This window comes from Gastrolobium bilobum, unplaced genomic scaffold, assembly GCF_033153095.1.
Source record: "Gastrolobium bilobum isolate Gb01-03AN ecotype WA unplaced genomic scaffold, APGP_CSIRO_Gbil_v1 utg55159, whole genome shotgun sequence".
In the NCBI taxonomy this organism is placed as follows: domain Eukaryota; kingdom Viridiplantae; phylum Streptophyta; class Magnoliopsida; order Fabales; family Fabaceae; genus Gastrolobium; species Gastrolobium bilobum.
Genome location: NW_026898101.1, coordinates 22,048 through 40,482, shown reverse-complemented (window position 1 = coordinate 40,482; position 18,435 = coordinate 22,048). Strand labels below are relative to the sequence as shown.

General features: G+C 33.5%; 2 protein-coding genes across 2 annotated transcripts; both read left to right on the top strand.

The window, feature by feature from the left end:
- Nucleotides 1-4,317: 4,317 nt before the first annotated feature.
- Nucleotides 4,318-5,630, top strand: LOC133312881 (uncharacterized). Its single transcript, XM_061514154.1, has 3 exons — nucleotides 4,318-4,650; nucleotides 4,891-5,040; nucleotides 5,349-5,630. Exons 1-3 carry the CDS (start codon nucleotides 4,318-4,320, stop codon nucleotides 5,628-5,630), a joined length of 765 nt encoding a protein of 254 aa, XP_061370138.1.
- A 10,782-nt stretch (nucleotides 5,631-16,412) lies between these two features.
- LOC133312880 (NAC domain-containing protein 2-like) lies at nucleotides 16,413-17,713 on the top strand. Its single transcript, XM_061514153.1, has 3 exons — nucleotides 16,413-16,847; nucleotides 16,985-17,134; nucleotides 17,429-17,713. Exons 1-3 carry the CDS (start codon nucleotides 16,413-16,415, stop codon nucleotides 17,711-17,713), a joined length of 870 nt encoding a protein of 289 aa, XP_061370137.1.
- Nucleotides 17,714-18,435: the final 722 nt, after the last annotated feature.

Genomic DNA, 18,435 nt, shown 5'->3' with positions numbered 1-18,435 from the left:
TAGCTTCCCCACCGCGACCAGCGAGAAATGCTCACATAGCCGGCCCCACTTCACAGCCATCAAACGTATCAAAAGCTTCATCAAACTCCTCTTCTTTAACAACCACCCCCAGCTCAGGCAAAACCAAACCAGTCAAGTCCTTTAACTCAACCATCACGAGAAAGAAGAGAACGAAAACAAAGCCAAGGAAAAGTAAAGAAATAAGAGAAGTTACAAGCTAGAAACACTGTACCTGAGGTAACGAAGACTGTAGAGGTAGGAAGAATGGAAGAAAAGAGGACCAATGCGACCCACTCACACAAAAGAGGGAAAACCAGAAGGGAGAAGACAAGAGCCAGAGATCAGCGAAGAAGGTTTCATAGAGGGGAAACCCCCCTTTAAATAGGGCCAAAGGGATAAGGATGGTGTACACGTGTAGCGCCCCACAATGCTGACCGTAGGATAACACAACCGTCAGATAATAAGCGATTGTGATTAAGGACCCTATGGTAATTACAGGGGGACAAGACACCTATCACATCGCATTAATGCGTCGTGCTTCGTGACGTTTGAGTGCCTGCAGTTAATAGCAATGATGGAGGCATCCATCATTACTATCCCTCGAAAATGGAAAAGCCACCTTTCCTGCCAGAGACAGGTGGCAACCTAGGAAGTCCCCCGCGAGCCACATGACCCGCTAAGAAGCCAAATTGCCAAGCACGGAACCCCCTTTAAACCGCCAAGACTCCTAAAGGTTCACCAAATCACTAAGAGACTCCCTCACCCTACCAATACCAACCACTCAGATCGCCAGCTAGAGAGTATCACCCAAAACCATTTATCTTGGCACCAACCTACGCTCGCTACCAAGCTGGGGGGCTCCTGTTACGGATGGCCCAACGATATAGTGGCCCAAAGGCCTAAGCCCAAACCCCTTATTCACGTCAGCCCTACTAACCCTCAGCTTCCCTGCCCCCAAGGCGACGATGCTCCCTAGGTGAGGCAACAAAATGTCTCATCTTGGGATTATAACTCCCAGGGAGACCTCCCCAGATACTATAAGTGGAAACTGCCCTTTGTCACATGCTGACATCGCCAGGCACAGGGGGTGCATCACTGCTACCATAGCAATGCCTGCCACCCTTAGCAGTGTCTTCCACCCTTAGCTAATCCCAAGGAGGGTTGACCCCCTCCTCACCAAGCTACACAGGATCAATATCACCTTCCCTTATAAATACCCCTCTCCACACACAAGGAGAGACATCTTATGTATTGTTATTCTGTCCATTTATCTTGAGTCATATACACACACACCCGATCCCCATTATCATGTGTAAGCTTCATACTTGGGACTATATCTCCTAGCTTGGTCTCTACCTGTGCTAGAGGTAAAACCCATACAGTGACTCTATCCCAGAAAGGAACATAGTGGGCTTGTAGACCTCAAACGGTACAACAACCATAAAGAAAATGAAATAGTTTTTTTTTTGGAGCAAAAAAATGAAATAATTTAATAACACCGCAGAACCGAAAATGAGTTCTCCCTCTATACAAAGAACTATCCACTATTTTTGGAATATTTTAAATAGATCTAATTTTATTCATAAATGAATTGATTCAAAACAACTATCATAATGGCTAAGAATATTATCTAACAAGTTAACAATAAAATTAGGGAAATATTTTTCTCATATCATTGGAGATAGTTATCTCATTTTATACACTCATCGAATTTTATACCAGCTTTTTCCATTTCTTTTTCCTTTTGTTTTAAAGTGTGGACCCCACATATTTATCTCACACATATGAGAGAACTATCTCAAGTAACATGAGATTAATAACTCCCATAAAATTAATATGCAAAAGTATAACTAGTGTCAATAATATTTAATTGTATATTTTATTTGAATACTTGTTCATTTGTTTGTTTTTAAATATAATTGGTCTCATGTTTGTTTGTTTTTTTAATCAAGTTCAAATTAAATACCTTTCAAGAAAGAGTTTAATTAATAAAATCAATGAAAAAATTTCCACCAAGAATTGTATTGTAATAATTTTTTATTCAATGTACACTAATTTATTTACGGAATAGAGGTATTTCTACTAAGGAATATTATATATCTTTCATAATTATAATTTTTACTAGATTTGTTGTTTTAAATTTTTTTGAAGAACAGGCATTCGGTTGAAACCATAGTGAAGACAGTTTTATTTTTTAATCATGTTGATTCAATTTTTTATGAAAAAGAATTTAGTAACAATTTCTTCTTTAATTTAATGACCTGTGACTCAAGTCAATTAAACAATATAAAAGTCAAAATGAGAATGTTTCACACGACAGATAATATCCAATTAATTCATTACAGACGTTTTACGACATAAATTTTATTTTGTAATCTTCTAATGTTTTTTTTTTTTTTTTTAGTTCTCTAACTTATTCATTTTTCTGACTATATTTGATTTGAGAATTTGTCACACCTTATTAAAGGGGGCAGTTCCTCAAATCTTTTTCTCCATTATGAAGATTTGAAATGGAAACATCTGGTACATTGTTGTTAAAATCTCGATTTATCACTACGATTTACGTTTTTACGATTTTTTTCATGCAAACGATTTTACTAATATTCTAAACGCTTTTATGTTTTTACGATTATTTTACATTACGATTTTATGTTTTACGATTTTTTAATCCCCTTCCAATTTTATTTAAGATCTCGATTTTAACAACATTGCTCTCTTAGACTCTTATTATATGTGGCAAGGATATTTGGTTGTAATCTTCTATTTGAATACTTTCTTTTCTTGTAATGATATGAACGCTCCAACTTCCAAGAAAATTTGACCAATAAATCTTAAATTAAATCTTAGCCGAAAACTTTCAGGAAAAAAAAATTATTTGAAAGAAAAATTATGGATTCGAATTCGAAAACAGTCTCTTTGTTATCGTCTAAATCTTACCTGTACTCTCGCAAATCTTACCTGTACTCTCGCAAATTACAAAAGCATCATATTTTTGTCCCAAAACAACGTCGTATTAGACTTACTGCAGATAACTTATCTATATTAACTACAAAAAAGCGAACCCTTACTTATATTAAAAAAGAAAAAAAAACCTTTAAAAGGCACGTACTATATGTCACGGTTTTTTGGGCAGTGGTTTACTGCGATGCACGGACACGCAGTGTTTTGAAAAAAAATGCGTGTCGGACACGCTCCGACAGGTTCCGACACGCGTCCGACACACGGTTAATATTTTAGGACCCGCAGTCAATGTTTCGACACATTTTTTCGACACAGAGTTAACTTTTTTCGATACGCGGTCAACGCTTCGACACGCATCCGACACGTTTTTTTAGAGCTAAATTTTATTTTATTAACTAAACATAAAAAAATAATTTCTAAATCAATTTTTTTCTGTTATGAAATTTGACATAAAAAATTAACAAGGTATAAAAAATTATTTTTGTTTATATTTATGTTATAAAATTTGAAAATTTGATTGGTTATATGAATTATTATGAGTTGTTATATGTATCAAATATAAATTATATTATATATATTAAAAATATTATTTAATATCAAAACGTGTCCCAACGTGTCAGAATATGACATTTTTTAGAATTTACGTGTCGACGAGTCGTGTCGTGTCATATCGCGTGTCCCATGTCAGTATCAGTGTCGGTGCATCATAGGTGGTTTATATTCACGCGGGAGATTGAATGTAATTATCTGAGCTGATAATTTGATATTAATTATAATTCAAAAAAATTCTATTTTATACAATTTTGTTGGTACATATATTAGTTATATCTCAAAATTTGGCAACTAGGATATCAATTAACCAAATATAAAATTGTTATTATTTATACCTCAAAAACAGGAAACTAGAATATTATCCGTAATTATCAAATTGATATCAATTATAACGGAAAAAGTAATTATCAATTTACCAAATGATAGTATCTTAGTTGGCACATCAATTTACCAAATAATAGTATCTCAGTTGGCACATGAGAGCTGAGCATGTAAGTGTTTGATCCTTCCCAGTACTATATTTGAGGGATGTTTAAAGCCTTAATCCTAGACCCGCCCCGAACAGGATTGTCTGTCTCCCGTGGAAGATACACGTGGTTTATCCAAAAAAAAAAAAATTAATTCTCAATTTGATATCCATCATAACTAAAAAAAGGAAAATATCCATCAAAGTATTTATCATCACGTGATTATATCAAACCTAATATATATATACGTAGCCAGCTTTCTTGTGGCTTTCTTCCACATTGTTCTTCGGTTCTCTTTCGTTCTTTCTTATTGTATATGCAAATTATCAAAGATTTGATGGCTTCTACTTCTTGCTCAAGGAATGAATTCAACCCCACCGATGATGAACTCATTCAATTGTTTCTTTACAATAAGATCAATGGGAACCCATTGCCTAAAGATGTTACTATTCTTGAATATGACTTATTTGGTATAAAGAACCCTTGGGAGATTTGGGAAGACTTTGCAGGTTCACATTCTTATCGTGGAACTGACCTTTATTTCTTCACCACCCTAAAGAAAAAGTTCTCCACTTGGTCACGCTCGGTTCGCACCATTGAGTATGGTTCATGGGAAGGTGAAGACAGGGGAAAAAATGTTGTGGCTAATGGCACGAAGCAATGTGTTGGGGTAAAGTGACGTTTACGTTTTGAAAAGAGTGGCACCGACAATGATGGTGCTTGGATCTTGCATGAATATAGCATTGATTCATCATTGTTAAACAATTAATCTGTAAGCACTCTACTTACTCCATTGTTGTTATTTGTATCATTGTATTCTATATTACATTTTTCTTTCAAGAATCTTGATCTTGTTCGATATTATAAACTATAAAGTTTAAATTGATTATTGTATATATCTTGCATGTAGGCCAACAATTATGTTCTATGCAGGTTAAGAAAGAATATACGACATGATGATTATAACAAAAAGAATTTAAATAGAACTAGGCAAGAAGAGATCAAGGTGACCCAACAAAGGAAGAGAGTTGTTCTTGGACTTGGAGCTCCCACCGCATATGTAAGTATTAATTGCGCTATATTTGTTAAATTGAACGGAAATTTTAATTAAATTTAAATATTTAGATGTAAAAGTATATGAAAGTTCATGGGGCATCATTGGTTAATTTAAATAAAATTTAAAAATATATATAAAAAGAGAACATTTTAATACAAAAAAAGAGAGAAAATTTTAAAATCATAAAGTAAATAATGGTGTGCGATATTCTTTTAAGGGTTTTGATTTCACAGTTTAGTGATTCAGAACATAATTTATATACTTTGATCACACAACTCTTTAATATTGTTTTCTTGCTTTCTCTTTGGTAGGTCGATAGGAATGTTTGTTCGGGGGAAGACATTCATCAAGAACCAAGAAAACAAGTTGAATGTGGAGACAAGAGAACCAAAGAGGTTGAGATTTCCGCAAGAACTGAGTTGGTATATAAGGAAGACGAAGATGATGTTTTCACCATGATTTGGCCAGAGTTATTTCCGTTGCAGTTGAGAAAGGCTAATGGAGGCTTAGTCCAAGAGAAAGAAATCCAAATGCTTCCCAATACATTTTACACTGAGTTGTTGTTGGAGAGGTTACCGCCATTCTACATATGATTATTCAAGGGTCTTGTGCCCGTTATATATTATATTTTTAAAGGTCTTATACGAATTGCTTTTTGTTTTTACGGGGCTTGACACGTGCTACTTTAATTTAACTTTTTTGAGGTCTTGTTGTAGCACACTACTTTTCATTGTTAAGCGTTTCACACCCACCAGTTTTAGTTCTAAAATGTCTTGCAGCTATTGCTTTTGATTTGCACGATCTTGCAACCATTAACCCTTACCTTTTTTTCCTTTTTCATTTTACACTCATTAATTGTTGTAACTTTCTTGACTTGGACCTGTTGGATATATGCTCTTTTGGTCACTAAAGTCCTATTGGGCTTCAGTGAAACTTGAGCCCATGAGGCTTAGGGTTGAGTTATGTCTAAGACCTAAGCGTATATATTCATAGTTTTCTCCTCTTGTGCCTCCAAGGTGAATAGATCATCAGAAACAAACCCCAAGAGGCAGACGTTCATCATCTGAACGGTTGCCCACACAACCATCTCATCCTCCTCGAGAGATAGTCTGGAAGATCTGCCACAGTCCAGCTTCAAGGAGGTTGTTCGTGCTGCGGCGCTAAGGTGAGCTGTTCGTGAAGAGGAATCCTACAAGGGAAGATTCTACACGACACCTGCGCACCGAGAGGTAATTGTGAAACAAGGATGATTCGGTAAGCATACCAATGTACTAGGTCCTAAACCGCTTCCGCATAAATCTAAGATTTCCTTCAATTGGTATCAGAGCCTTGGCTGTACATTGGTATGTGAATCTAGTTTCACTATTCATGTAATTAGTTTTGCTTCTTAAAATGTGGCACCTAGAGTTCTAGGATTATGGTATGAATCTAGCATGTGTATTTTATAATTCATTTTCATAAAAGTTTAAATTTTAATCGGTAAAAATGCTTTAATCCATGGTTAGGGTCTCTCGTGTATTTCTCGATTTGTAACAAGGAGGCTAATCCCATATGATTAGGTTTCCTCCTTGTTGGATTATTTTATTTTTGGAATTTCTGTGTATTTTTTCAATATTTTGTAAAAGTTCAAGATCGAGAAATTGCGAGGAAGATGCGTAGTCAGCACTGTCGGAGACTTTTCGAGAACTTACCTATCTCGGAATAGGGCGATCTATATATGGTTGGAAAGAGGACGGAAAGACAAACGCAACGGTGGGTGGCACACCGCCATCTGAGTTTACACGCTCCTCCACGCGCCTCCACAAGATTCTGAGAGTGGCCGTCACTCTCCGGCAAAGAATGGGAGAGTGAGAGAGCGTCCGGCCACCTTTTTGGGTGGTTCCGGCGGCGGTGCACTCATCTCTACGTGGCTGTCCTTCCCCTGGAGTTTCAGCCTGATTTGACTTCGGGTGACGGCGCGGCAGACCTGACGGCTAGGGTTCCTCTTTCGCGTCCTAGGGTTTCTCGCCAAAGGATTGGGTCTTTGGGCTTTTGGGCCCATGAAACCCTAAAGGGGCTTGAGACAGATACTATGGGCTAGGCGAAAGTCGAATTCCAAAGTTGTATTATTTAATTTTATTTTATTTTATTTTCTTTAAAATAGGAAGGCCATGGATTAAAGTAATTATGATTTATTATTTAATGCTTTTATTGATTGGTATAAATTATATGATTGATAACATGCTTTATTGCGATAACATGCCATATAGAATAGGTGGTGCCATATTGTTGCATAACTTGTATGATTGCATGAGCATAATAGCTATTATGTCTTCAGCGACTAGTATGATAGTTATTACGGGATTATTTTGATTTTAAATCATCCTAAGAAATTAATTAATAATTATTATGATTTTTATTAAAAATCTAGATTAATAATTGAATTAATTAATTTTGGATAATTAACATCAAGACAAATAATCGTTATGGAAATTATTTTGATTTCAAATTATCCTCATAAATGATAATTATTATGATTGTTGCAATCTAGATTAATAATTAAGTCAGCTATTTGGATGATTTAAATCTAGAAAAATAATTAGAGAAAATTTCCTGAGAGAATTCTTTTATTTTGCGAGTAATTTGTGGGTTTTCTGAAATGGTCATGGAATAACACACGCTGCATCCAACCTTCATGTATCATGATTGTTTGGAGCACACGCTGACGTAAAGTGACCGGATTTCAGGACCTTAATGCTTTCAAAATTATGTTAAGCTTAGTGCACGTTTATCGGCACTCTTACTTATATAGTTTTTGAAATCAAACAAAGGATACTCTCAATTAAATAATTCTTGGAAATTAGAAAATGTTGCTTATGTTGAATGGAAGGAGATTTAAATTAAGAAATTAATTTAACCTTCAAGCGCATTATAAGGACCATTAATAAAATAATCATGTGAAGTCCCATCGAATAAGCATGATTGGATTTTATTAGATTGGACCTAAATAATTATGGGAGGAGATTTAAATTAAGAAATTAATTTAACCTCCAGGCGCATTGTGGGCCTATCAATAAAATAATCATGTGAGGCCCCAACGGATTAGCATGATTGGATTTTATTGGGCCTAATAATTTCAAAATTTTAATAAAGTATTGTACGGCCCATCGTCAATAATACTAAGTTATTAAAGATAATTTTGAAATTAAACAATGAATTCGACAGGGCTTATGAAAATTCTCAAACAAAAATGTTGAATGGGTGAAGGTTTTAAAAATTAATTAATTTTAAAACTTGTGGGCTCCATTTGTGGGTTTATTAGTGAAATGGTTATCGCTGAAGCCCCATCGGATAAGGATAATCAGATTTCACTAGATTAAATCTTAATAATTTCAAAATTTTAGTAAAGTATTGTACGGCCCATCGTCGGCAATGCTTAGACACTAAGGATAATTTTGAAATTAAACAATGGTTAATAACATTCAACTTTGGTAAAATTGTTAACCCTCCCATCGAGGCTCTGGCAATGGCACTGAAGGCCCAAATAACAATTTTGGTTTTTACAAGTGACTTGCCCATCGTAAGCCTTGTAAAGATAAACTGAAGGATTGTTAACAATAAACAAGAGTAGTTATGAGAATCTACTCGCACTTCGGTTGTTTATTGCATTATTTGTTTGTAATTGTGTGCTTTATATGTTTTTCAGAAAATATCTTAGAAATGATTTTGAGTCGAAAACCTCTAGATGGTACCAACTATGAATAAGTGAAAAGCAAATCTTTGATATTGTTCTAAAACATGGAAGCTAAAATTTGTCCTGACAATGCGAGGGCCATAGCAACCTGCAGAGAATGCGTCTAAGAAAACTAAGATGCATTTCTCAGATTGGGAAAGGGCAGATATGGTAGTTCGCTGCTATATTATTGTCAGTCTTTCCAAATACTTGCAGAAGCAAGTGTACATGCTTAAGAGTGGAGTAAAAATGCTTCAGACTCTTAATGACATGTTTGCTGCGTCTAGCAGCTCTGCTAGACAGAATGCAGTCGGTGCAGGTTTTGCTAAGAGTCTTGTTTAATCCAAAGGGAAACCCAAGGGTGGTAACAAGAACAAAATGACTTGGTTATCAGTTGTCAAACCAGTTGCTATGAAGAAGCCGCAAGGCAAGTTCTTCAAGTGCAGACTGAAGGGATACTGAAAGAAAAATTGCCCAGAGGTGATGAAAAGAACCAGACATGGGCATATCAAGGCCTGATCAGTGAATGAATTATTGATTCAGGAATCACTGATTGTGTTTGTTACTCTTTGTAGCAGTTCAAACATGGCATACCTGTCAGCAATGGACATATATATTTTAAGCTTGAAAATGAGAACTTGTGTCTGCATTTGCAGTAGGACAAGTTATTTATAAGACTATGGTTTTGGGTGACTGTTTATTTGTTCCGGATTTCAAGAGGAATTCAATTTTTGTTAGTTGTTTTGGTTAAAACATGGTTTGACAATGCAATTGATTCCTCAGTTACATTTCGAAGTTCATCTTCGTCTTGTTTTGTTCTGGTACATTGTTTAAATAGTCTTTATTACCTATGTCATATACCCTTTTTAAATTTGTTATGTTGAATGGAAAGGATGATGAACAAGAACTTTCACCAAAGAAATAAAAGTTTCAAATGAAACATAACTTTGGCCTTTGTGATTGAGTCATATTATCTCAAGTAGGAAACATATTTTAGTTAAAAGAGGAACTGAAAGTTCAATAATCTTTTAACTAACAGCTACATGTTAGTCCTATTTGGAAGGTAAAGTGGCCAAGCAATCCTACAAGGGCCAAAAAGGTTTGCGCAACTATTCAACTGGAACTGGTACATACTAATGTATGTGGACCAATTAGTGTTCAGACCAGAAGAGGCGATGAGTACTTCATTATATGAATGTTTACTCTGGATTTGGACAGATGAACCAAGTGCGCCATAAGTCTAAAGCTTTTGGAAATTCCAAGAGGTTTAGTCTGAGGCAGAAAAGCATGTAGGTGTTCAAATCAAAAACACTTTGGTCTGACTAAAGTGTTGGCTACCTGTCTGGTAAGTTCAGGTCTTACCTGATTTAAGAGGGGATAGTTTTTTTAACTGTCAACTCTAAGAACGCATTAGTTGAATGAAGTTGCAGTATGCAAAAATCAAACATTTCTAGACTTGGTGAAGATCATGTTCAATTATTCATCTTTGTCAATGTTGTTCAAGGGAGATGCCTAAGAGAAGGAAATGTACCTTCTTAACTTGATTCCGTCAAAACTTTGTTGTAAAGACACCTAAAGAATTATGGAAAGGGTGCAAGCCCAGATCAAACCATATTCGGATTTAGGGTGCTACGACACACGTCCTACAACAACAGTCAAATGAGATGGAATCTTGTATGGAAGAGTGCATATCTTTTGGCTACCCTAAGAGAACTAGGGATGATTTCTTATTTAGTCTTAAGGACAAGATAATCTAAGTGAGCACTTACATGATTTTCTTAAAGGAGGACTAGATAAGAAATTATAAGCTCTTAAGTTAGGTTATTCTTGATGAGATTTATCTCAGATCAAGAATTTCCAGAATCTCTAGAAGCTTCATCCACTGTTCCCTTGATTGTTCAAGAGGGGATAGATATATCTCTAAGTGAACAAACAAGAGAACCATGATTGAAAATTCAACATGATAATATATAAGTGAAACTAGTAGAAATATTAGTATCACATGTAAAGGAACAATATCAAGGATAATCAGATCCTCAAGAAATTGAAGATCTATCATTTGACCCACTATTTGTTTTACCTATAAATACACAAGGTCTAGTGCAGTACATTCGTAGTAAGAGAGAACCTTGTTAACTCTCAAGTTGTCTCTTGTTGAGTGATATTGATCCTACTAGTTACGATAATACACTAGAAGATGTTCTTGATCAAGTGTTGCTCAGGCTATGAACAATGAGATGAAATACTTGTATTTCAACTCCGTTCGGTCCTAGTAAAGACACCAAGAGGGGTAAAACCCACAAGGTGCATGTGGACATAAAAGGCAAAGAGAGGATGGACAGAAAGGTGAAAACCTTCAAAGCTAGCTTGGAGGCATTTTTTGCCAGACGCCATGCTTGAGTCTTTCCAGATTCTCTTAGTTGCTATAAGTCTCAATTATGAGATTTCATCTTGGGAGTTGGATGTCAGGATATCTACATACAACAACCAAAAGGGTTTATAGCAAATGAGTAGGAACACACGGTATGCAAGTTGTGAAAGTCTATTTAATAGACTTAAGCAAGCATCCAGGTCTTGAAACATCAGTTTTGATCAGGTTATCAAAATTTTGATTTTGAGAGAACCTTGATGAATGATGTGTATTTGTATGTAAAGGATACAACGGAAGACAGTAGCTTTTCTGGTACTTTATGTAGATGATATGCTCCTTATTAGAAACAATGTGGAGGTAATATCAAGCATAAAGAGTTGGCTAAGTTAGTGTTTTGGTATGGAAGTACTGGGGAAGCCAATTATATTCTTGGTATAAAACTCTTATGAGATCGGAAGAATAAGTTGTCAGCATCACCTCAGGCTACTTACATTGACAAAACCCAAAATTCAACATGAGAATTCTAAGAGAAGAATTATAATTCTCAGATGTGAAATTCATCTTCCTAAGGAGTGACCAAAGACTTCTAAGAAGGAAGAATGCATGAGCAAGATATCTTATGCTTTGGCAAAGGTAGACTCACGCATATCATGTTGGGCGTTAAACCAGACATCTGTCACGCAGTGGGAGTAGTGAGATAGTACCATTTTGAACCTAGAGGAATACTAGATTATTGTTAAGCATGTACTCAAGTATCTTTGGAGAACGAGAGATTATATGCTGGTTGGGAGTCTTGAAAAGCTGAGTTTTCAAAAATTCAGTTATTTCAAGTGGATATTGACTCAAGAAAATCAACCTCGAGCTATGAGTTTTTCACTAAACTCAGATAACATTAGAGGTGGATCTTGCAGACCCAGTTACTAAGAGTTTGCCTGAACTTCTGTTCGAGAGGCATGTTACTTCTTTGGGTCTTAGGAGGATCCCAGACTTGCATTAAGCAAGTGGGAGTTATTGGTTTCATTGTGCTCTTGGAGTAAGACGATGAAACAATAAAATAATTTTCTGAATTTCATAAATAAGGTTTTATTTATTTATTTTGCGCACTATTTACAAACATAAAGGTCCGGATCAAATTGTGGAGTATATGATCATATGGATACGTTCATGGAGGACATGATCATAGGATCTCACAATTGATGAATGAAGTCACAGCCATTAAATAAAGTTGGGCACTTCATTCAGGCTGCAATATTTTATGAAGTGATTTTGTCCGAATCATTGTAAAATATTGGTGTGAATTAACATTCACATTGAAAGGATCAAGGAGAGATTTGATTAAGGTTGTTTTTCTGTCATAAGGTATCAAATCTCCAGTTAACTATAGTTATGTGATTGCTCTTAATCCTGAGTTTATTATAAATAGGTAATCAAATAGTTTTCATTCTTTGATTTACCAACGGGTGAGGTCCGATCTTTTGACGGCCAATAACTCGGTGTTTTGGGAGTGAGATTATTTGATTATCAGTATTTATGAGATAAACAACAAGGAATTTATAGGAAATGTCCCCTTGATATATTTCGGTACTTGGATATTAAAGACACTGGCCAGTGCATGTAATCCATTAGAGAGATTATCAAAGTCAAGAGAATAAATAATTGATTGGGTTACAGAAAACTAATCAATGAATTATAGATATTCTATAAAGGGGCAATGCATATTAATGTTATAAAGGTCATTAATCTTGGAGTTCACGTTCGGGCTTTTAGTGGAGTAGCACCGAATTAGATAATCTTGTAAAGATTATCAGGAGCCTTGATCAATGACAAATGGTAGGTCCCCAGGCTAGCTCGAGACAAGGGATGAGGTATATTATCAGATGATGATAGCTTATGGGCTACATGGTCTTGGGTTTACGAACTCAAGTTTGTATCTTAAAGAGCAAGTGGGAGATTGTTGGATATATGCTCTTTTGGTCACTAAAGTCCTATTGGGCTTCAGTGAAACTTGAGCCCATGAGGCTTAGGGTTGAGTTATGTCTAAGACCTAAGCGTATATATTCATAGTTTTCTCCTCTTGTGCCTCCAAGGTGAATAGATCATCAGAAACAAACCCCAAGAGGCAGTCGTTCATCATCTGAACGGTTGCCCACACAACCATCTCATCCTCCTCGAGAGATAGTCTGGAAGATCTGCCACAGTCCAGCTTCAAGGAGGTTGTTCGTGCTGCGGCGCTAAGGTGAGCTGTTCGTGAAGAGGAATCCTACAAGGGAAGATTCTACACGACACCTGCGCACCGAGAGGTAATTGTGAAACAAGGATGATTCGGTAAGCATACCAATATACTAGGTCCTAAATCGCTTCCGCATAAATCTAAGATTTCCTTCAGGACCTCAGTACCTTTTTACATATTGTTACTTCTCTGAGACTAAATTGAATCCAATAAATTTGCTAATTTGCTTTTCATTTATTTTTATTGAAAATCGAAGGCGACAATTTTATAGATCTAAATTTGTCCTAAGATTCGTAATGAACTTTGTTTATGTTTGATCCAAGAATCGAGAATGTTCAACCGTTGGTATTTATGTTGTGGATTGGTACGCCCGCCTCAGTCCAGAGAAAAGATATCGTAAGGGTAACGAATCACTGTGTATAATTATATTGATATATAGCAGAAAACGTGTGATGTGTACACAATAACAAGTTAGAGAGTTAGAAGTTCATATGTATACATGAGAGGCTTAACCTTTATTTATTGAATATGATTGTAATTGTCTCTTTTAGCAAAAGTTGTTATTTTATTATAAAGTTTGTATTTCAATTTTTTACCAAAAAAAAAAAGTTTGTATTTCAATTTTATTTTATTTTTTACACAATTCAAAGTTATAAGTTATTTTCAAATTCTAATGAAAAAGATCTATGTCCATTATACTTTTAAAAATCCCACCAATTAGTTTTTAAATTAGTCATATAACAAATTATGAATTTGATTAATTGATAAAAAAATAATTAAGCTTTTTATTTTATATGATTCTGATATTGATATTAATTATAACGAAAAAAAATAAGAAACTGCAATAAAATAAGATATCAAAGTTAATTATTAAATTAATATTGATTACAACTAAAAGATATGCTATAATAAATACGAGAATCATAATATTTATTATCAACTCTATGGATTGTAGGTATTATTAATTACTATTATTCACCATGCCAACTACCCTTAACAATTATAAACATATTTCTTGTTGATTAATGGCCTGTTTGGTGTGACGTATAAGGCATGATAATATAAGTTTATACTATACGTTATGACATTTTCAGTTATTTAGTGTGACCATCGTATAGTATAAGCTTATACAGCATAATCCCTTAATACTTCAAAACGATGTATAACTTAATCCGGCCTAGGGGTGAGGGATAAAACCTGATAAGAGATTGATGTATTAATATCATTGACCAATGTAATTCTCAAAAATTAATATATTACTTTAACATTAATCTATTAAAATAAAAATTAATTTTTCAATATATTAATTTTTAAAATATTGAATATTTTTATTTTTATAAAAATTAATTTATATTTTGAACACACTGATCAATAAATTTTTATAAAAATTAATATCATATGACATTTTTTTAAATAATTATATAAATTCTTTATTAAAGGATATTTTTATTAAAAATATTTATTTTTATCATATATAGTATTATACAGTGCATTACCAAATACTAGATGATATTATCTTATACAATATATTATTTTATACAATACCGTGCCAAACGCTGGATAGTATTAAAATTCAATGAGGTCTTATACTATCAGGCTTATCCTATACTATGTATCAATCAGGCCTTATACTATCAGGTCTTATACTATCAGGCCTTATCTTTGGGTATGCTGGAATTTTGCTAAAGAAGGAATTTCAACAAAATATAATAATGGATATAAGCAATTGATTGGTCAGAGAATTTGATTCAAATTGTCATACTTATTTGGCTATTAAATCGGGACCAATTGATTGGAGTTGCGAAATGTTGATTGATTTTTCAGAAAAATATTTATGCAGTTACTGCATTTATTCTCAAAATGACGTCGTTTTAAAATTGAAAAATTAGAAAATTATAATTATAAAGACTATAATAATCCTGAAATAAATTAAAATTACAAAAATACCATGATTTCCGTTCCAAAACAACGTTATATTGGACTTACTGCAGATAACTTATCTACAGTAATCACACAAAAAAAAGCAAAACCTTGATTTTTAATATACGAGGAAGATATGTCCTTGATTTCCAAAATATTTTACAAGGGATTGTTTTCTCAGGTGTAGACGACGAAAACAAATGTAGAACCACTTGAGCGCTGATAGTCTATCTACGTATCTGCTTAGAGCAATGACAAAATTAGGATATTTTGTGAGGGAATGAAATATATTTGTTTTAATATTCATAATTGAAATAAAAGATTGTACAATCAAATAAAGATTCTCACAATATATAAATCACACTACATAAATTACACTATATTAGAATATAAAGTATCAAATCAATTGGATTGACTATAAAATAAAATTAATTTTATATATTATATACTGATATTGATATTTAGATACATATAAATATATTTAATATTGACCAGAAAATAAATCAAATTTTAACACATTTAGATTTACTTAATATCTAATTTTTAAATTCAAATTTTATTCTTCTTGTCTTATTTATTTATTATATATTCATATTCAGATATACATCAAATCTATTTGAAATTGTAAAGAAATAAATTTTTTGATCATTTTTAATTTTTTTAATCATAATTCAATCATTCATAACTTATTTATTTAATTATTTATTTCTTCAACTTATTTAATAATATTACCTTTTAACAAAATTAGGTAAAAATATAACAAATAACTCTTGCAACAATATTAACTAATTGGAAACTAGAATATTAATTGATTGTCCATTAAAATCAAAAAACGGAAACTATGATATCAACGGTAACTATCAAATTGATATCAACTGTAACTGAAATGTAATTACCAAATTGATATCATTATAAATAAAAAAAGAAACTAGTCTTCGGCTGTGGCTAAGGATACCTTGAGACGAATCAAAAAAAGGAAACTAGTCAACTAAAATAACCACAAGATTCAGAATATTTATGATCGCGTAATTATATCAAACCCACTATATATACAAAGCTTCCTTATGGTTCTCTTCCTCTGTTCATCTACTCTGTTTCTCTTACATTCTTTCTAATTCTATATGCAAATTATCAAAGATTCGATGGCTCCTATTTCGTGTTCAAGGAAAGAGTTCAAACCCACTGATGATGAACTCATCCAATTGTTTCTTTACAATAAGGTCAATGGGAAACCATTGCCAACTGATGTTTCGATTCTTGAATATGACTTATTTGGTGAAAAGAACCCTTGGGAGATTTGGGAAGCCTTTGGAAGTTCCAACTCTTACGGTGGAACTGATCTTTACTTCTTAACCACTTTAAAGAAAAAGTTTTCCACTGGCTCACGCTTTGTTCGCACCATTGGATGTGGTTCATGGGAAGCTGAAGACAGTGGAAAAAATATTATGGCCAGTGGCACGATGCAATGTATTGGAACAAGGAGACGTTTACGATTTGAAAAGAGTGGCACCAACCATGATGGTGCTTGGATCTTGCATGAATATAGAATTGATTCATCCTTGTTAGAAAATCCATCAGTAAGCGCGCTCTGCGTACTCCATTGTTGTTATTTGTATCTTTTTGTATTAAAATTTTTCTTGTTCTCTTTTAAGAATCTTGATATTTTTTCGGTTTTACAAACGTTAATTGAATATCATATCTATTTTGTTTGTAGGCCGACAATTATGTTTTATGCAGATTTAGAAAGAATCTAAGACATGATCTTCACAAAAAACAAGGTGTGAAAAGAACTACACAAGAAGACATCGCTGTAACCCAATCGAGGAAGAGAGTTGTTCTTGGACTCGAAGCTTCCACCGTATATGTAAGTATTGTGCTATATTTGTTAAATTAAACGAAAATTTTAATAAAATTTAAAATATTTAGATAAAAAAATATCTGAAAGTTTAAGGGGTGTTATATATTTAATTTAGATAAAATTTAAAAATATATATTAAAAGAGAAAATTTTAGAATTATAAAGAAAGTTAAGAATGGTGTGTTATTCTTTTTCAGGATTTTTATTTTTATTTTTTTTACAATTTAGTGATTCTGATCATAATTTATACAAGTTGATCACACATCTCTTTAAACTTGTTTCCTTGCATTCTCTGTTTTAGGTCGATAGGAATGTTAGTTCAGTGGAAGACATTCATCACGAACCAAGAAACCAAGTTGATTGTGGAGACAAGAGGATGAAGCTGGAGGTGGAGATTTCCAATAGAACTGAGTTCGTATATAAGGAACAAGAAGATGATGATCTCACCATGACTTGGCCAGAGTTATTTTCGTTGCAGATGAGAGAGGCTAATGGAGTCTTAGTCCAAGAAGAAGAGATCCAAATGCTTCCCAATACATTTTACCATGAATTTTTATTGGAGAGGTTATCGCCATCCTACTTATGATTTTCCATTGGTCTTGTTCCTTAAGTTTTTAAGGGTCTTGTACTCTTTGCTTTTTGTTTTTAGGGGCTTAAACATGCTACTATAATTTCTTGTATACTTTTAATTGTTTTGTTTTTACGGGGTTTAAACTTGCTACTTTAATTTCTTGTATACATTAAATTGTTAAGGGTTTTGTAAATAATAATAATAATAATAATAACATCCATATTTTGGTTTGTTTGAACTTATAAGTAAGATGGGTAGCTTTCTTTTACTTTTTGGAACTTCCATGGACAATGACCACCATACGGTAGGAATGGATCCTTTCATGTCCCTTCTTAACATGATAATGAAAAATTTTAGTCATTCCACAAATCAATTGATAACACGTTTAATGATAAAGCTCATAAATAACAAAAGATAGCATTGTCATTTTAATTGTTGTCTATTGACAATAAATGATTAAATTTTTTCATATTTTTCACATAATATGATCTTGTTAAATAGATACACTAGTTAATCTAGTGGATCCGTATCCCACTAATCTTGTGGGTAAAAAAAGACAAATTTTGGTGCACAAAATTCTTGAATTTTTTTTTCTAAATATGATTGGTCTCATATTTGTTTTTTTAATCAAGTTCAAATTAAATACCTTTCATGAAATAGTTTAATTTGTAAAATCCATGAAATAATTTCCACTAAGAATTATATTGTAACAATTTCATATTCAATGCACAACAATT

Excerpts from the sequence above, each read along its gene's own strand:
- LOC133312881 (XM_061514154.1), top strand. The coding sequence starts at position 4,318 with ATGGCTTCTACTTCTTGCTCAAGGAATGAATTCAACCCCACCGATGAT. Across the intron at positions 4,651-4,890 it reads GCACGAAGCAATGTGTTGGG|GCCAACAATTATGTTCTATG; the intron begins GTAAAGTGACGT and ends TCTTGCATGTAG. Across the intron at positions 5,041-5,348 it reads TTGGAGCTCCCACCGCATAT|GTCGATAGGAATGTTTGTTC; the intron begins GTAAGTATTAAT and ends TCTCTTTGGTAG.
- LOC133312880 (XM_061514153.1), top strand. The coding sequence starts at position 16,413 with ATGGCTCCTATTTCGTGTTCAAGGAAAGAGTTCAAACCCACTGATGAT. Across the intron at positions 16,848-16,984 it reads CCTTGTTAGAAAATCCATCA|GCCGACAATTATGTTTTATG; the intron begins GTAAGCGCGCTC and ends TTTTGTTTGTAG. Across the intron at positions 17,135-17,428 it reads TCGAAGCTTCCACCGTATAT|GTCGATAGGAATGTTAGTTC; the intron begins GTAAGTATTGTG and ends TCTCTGTTTTAG.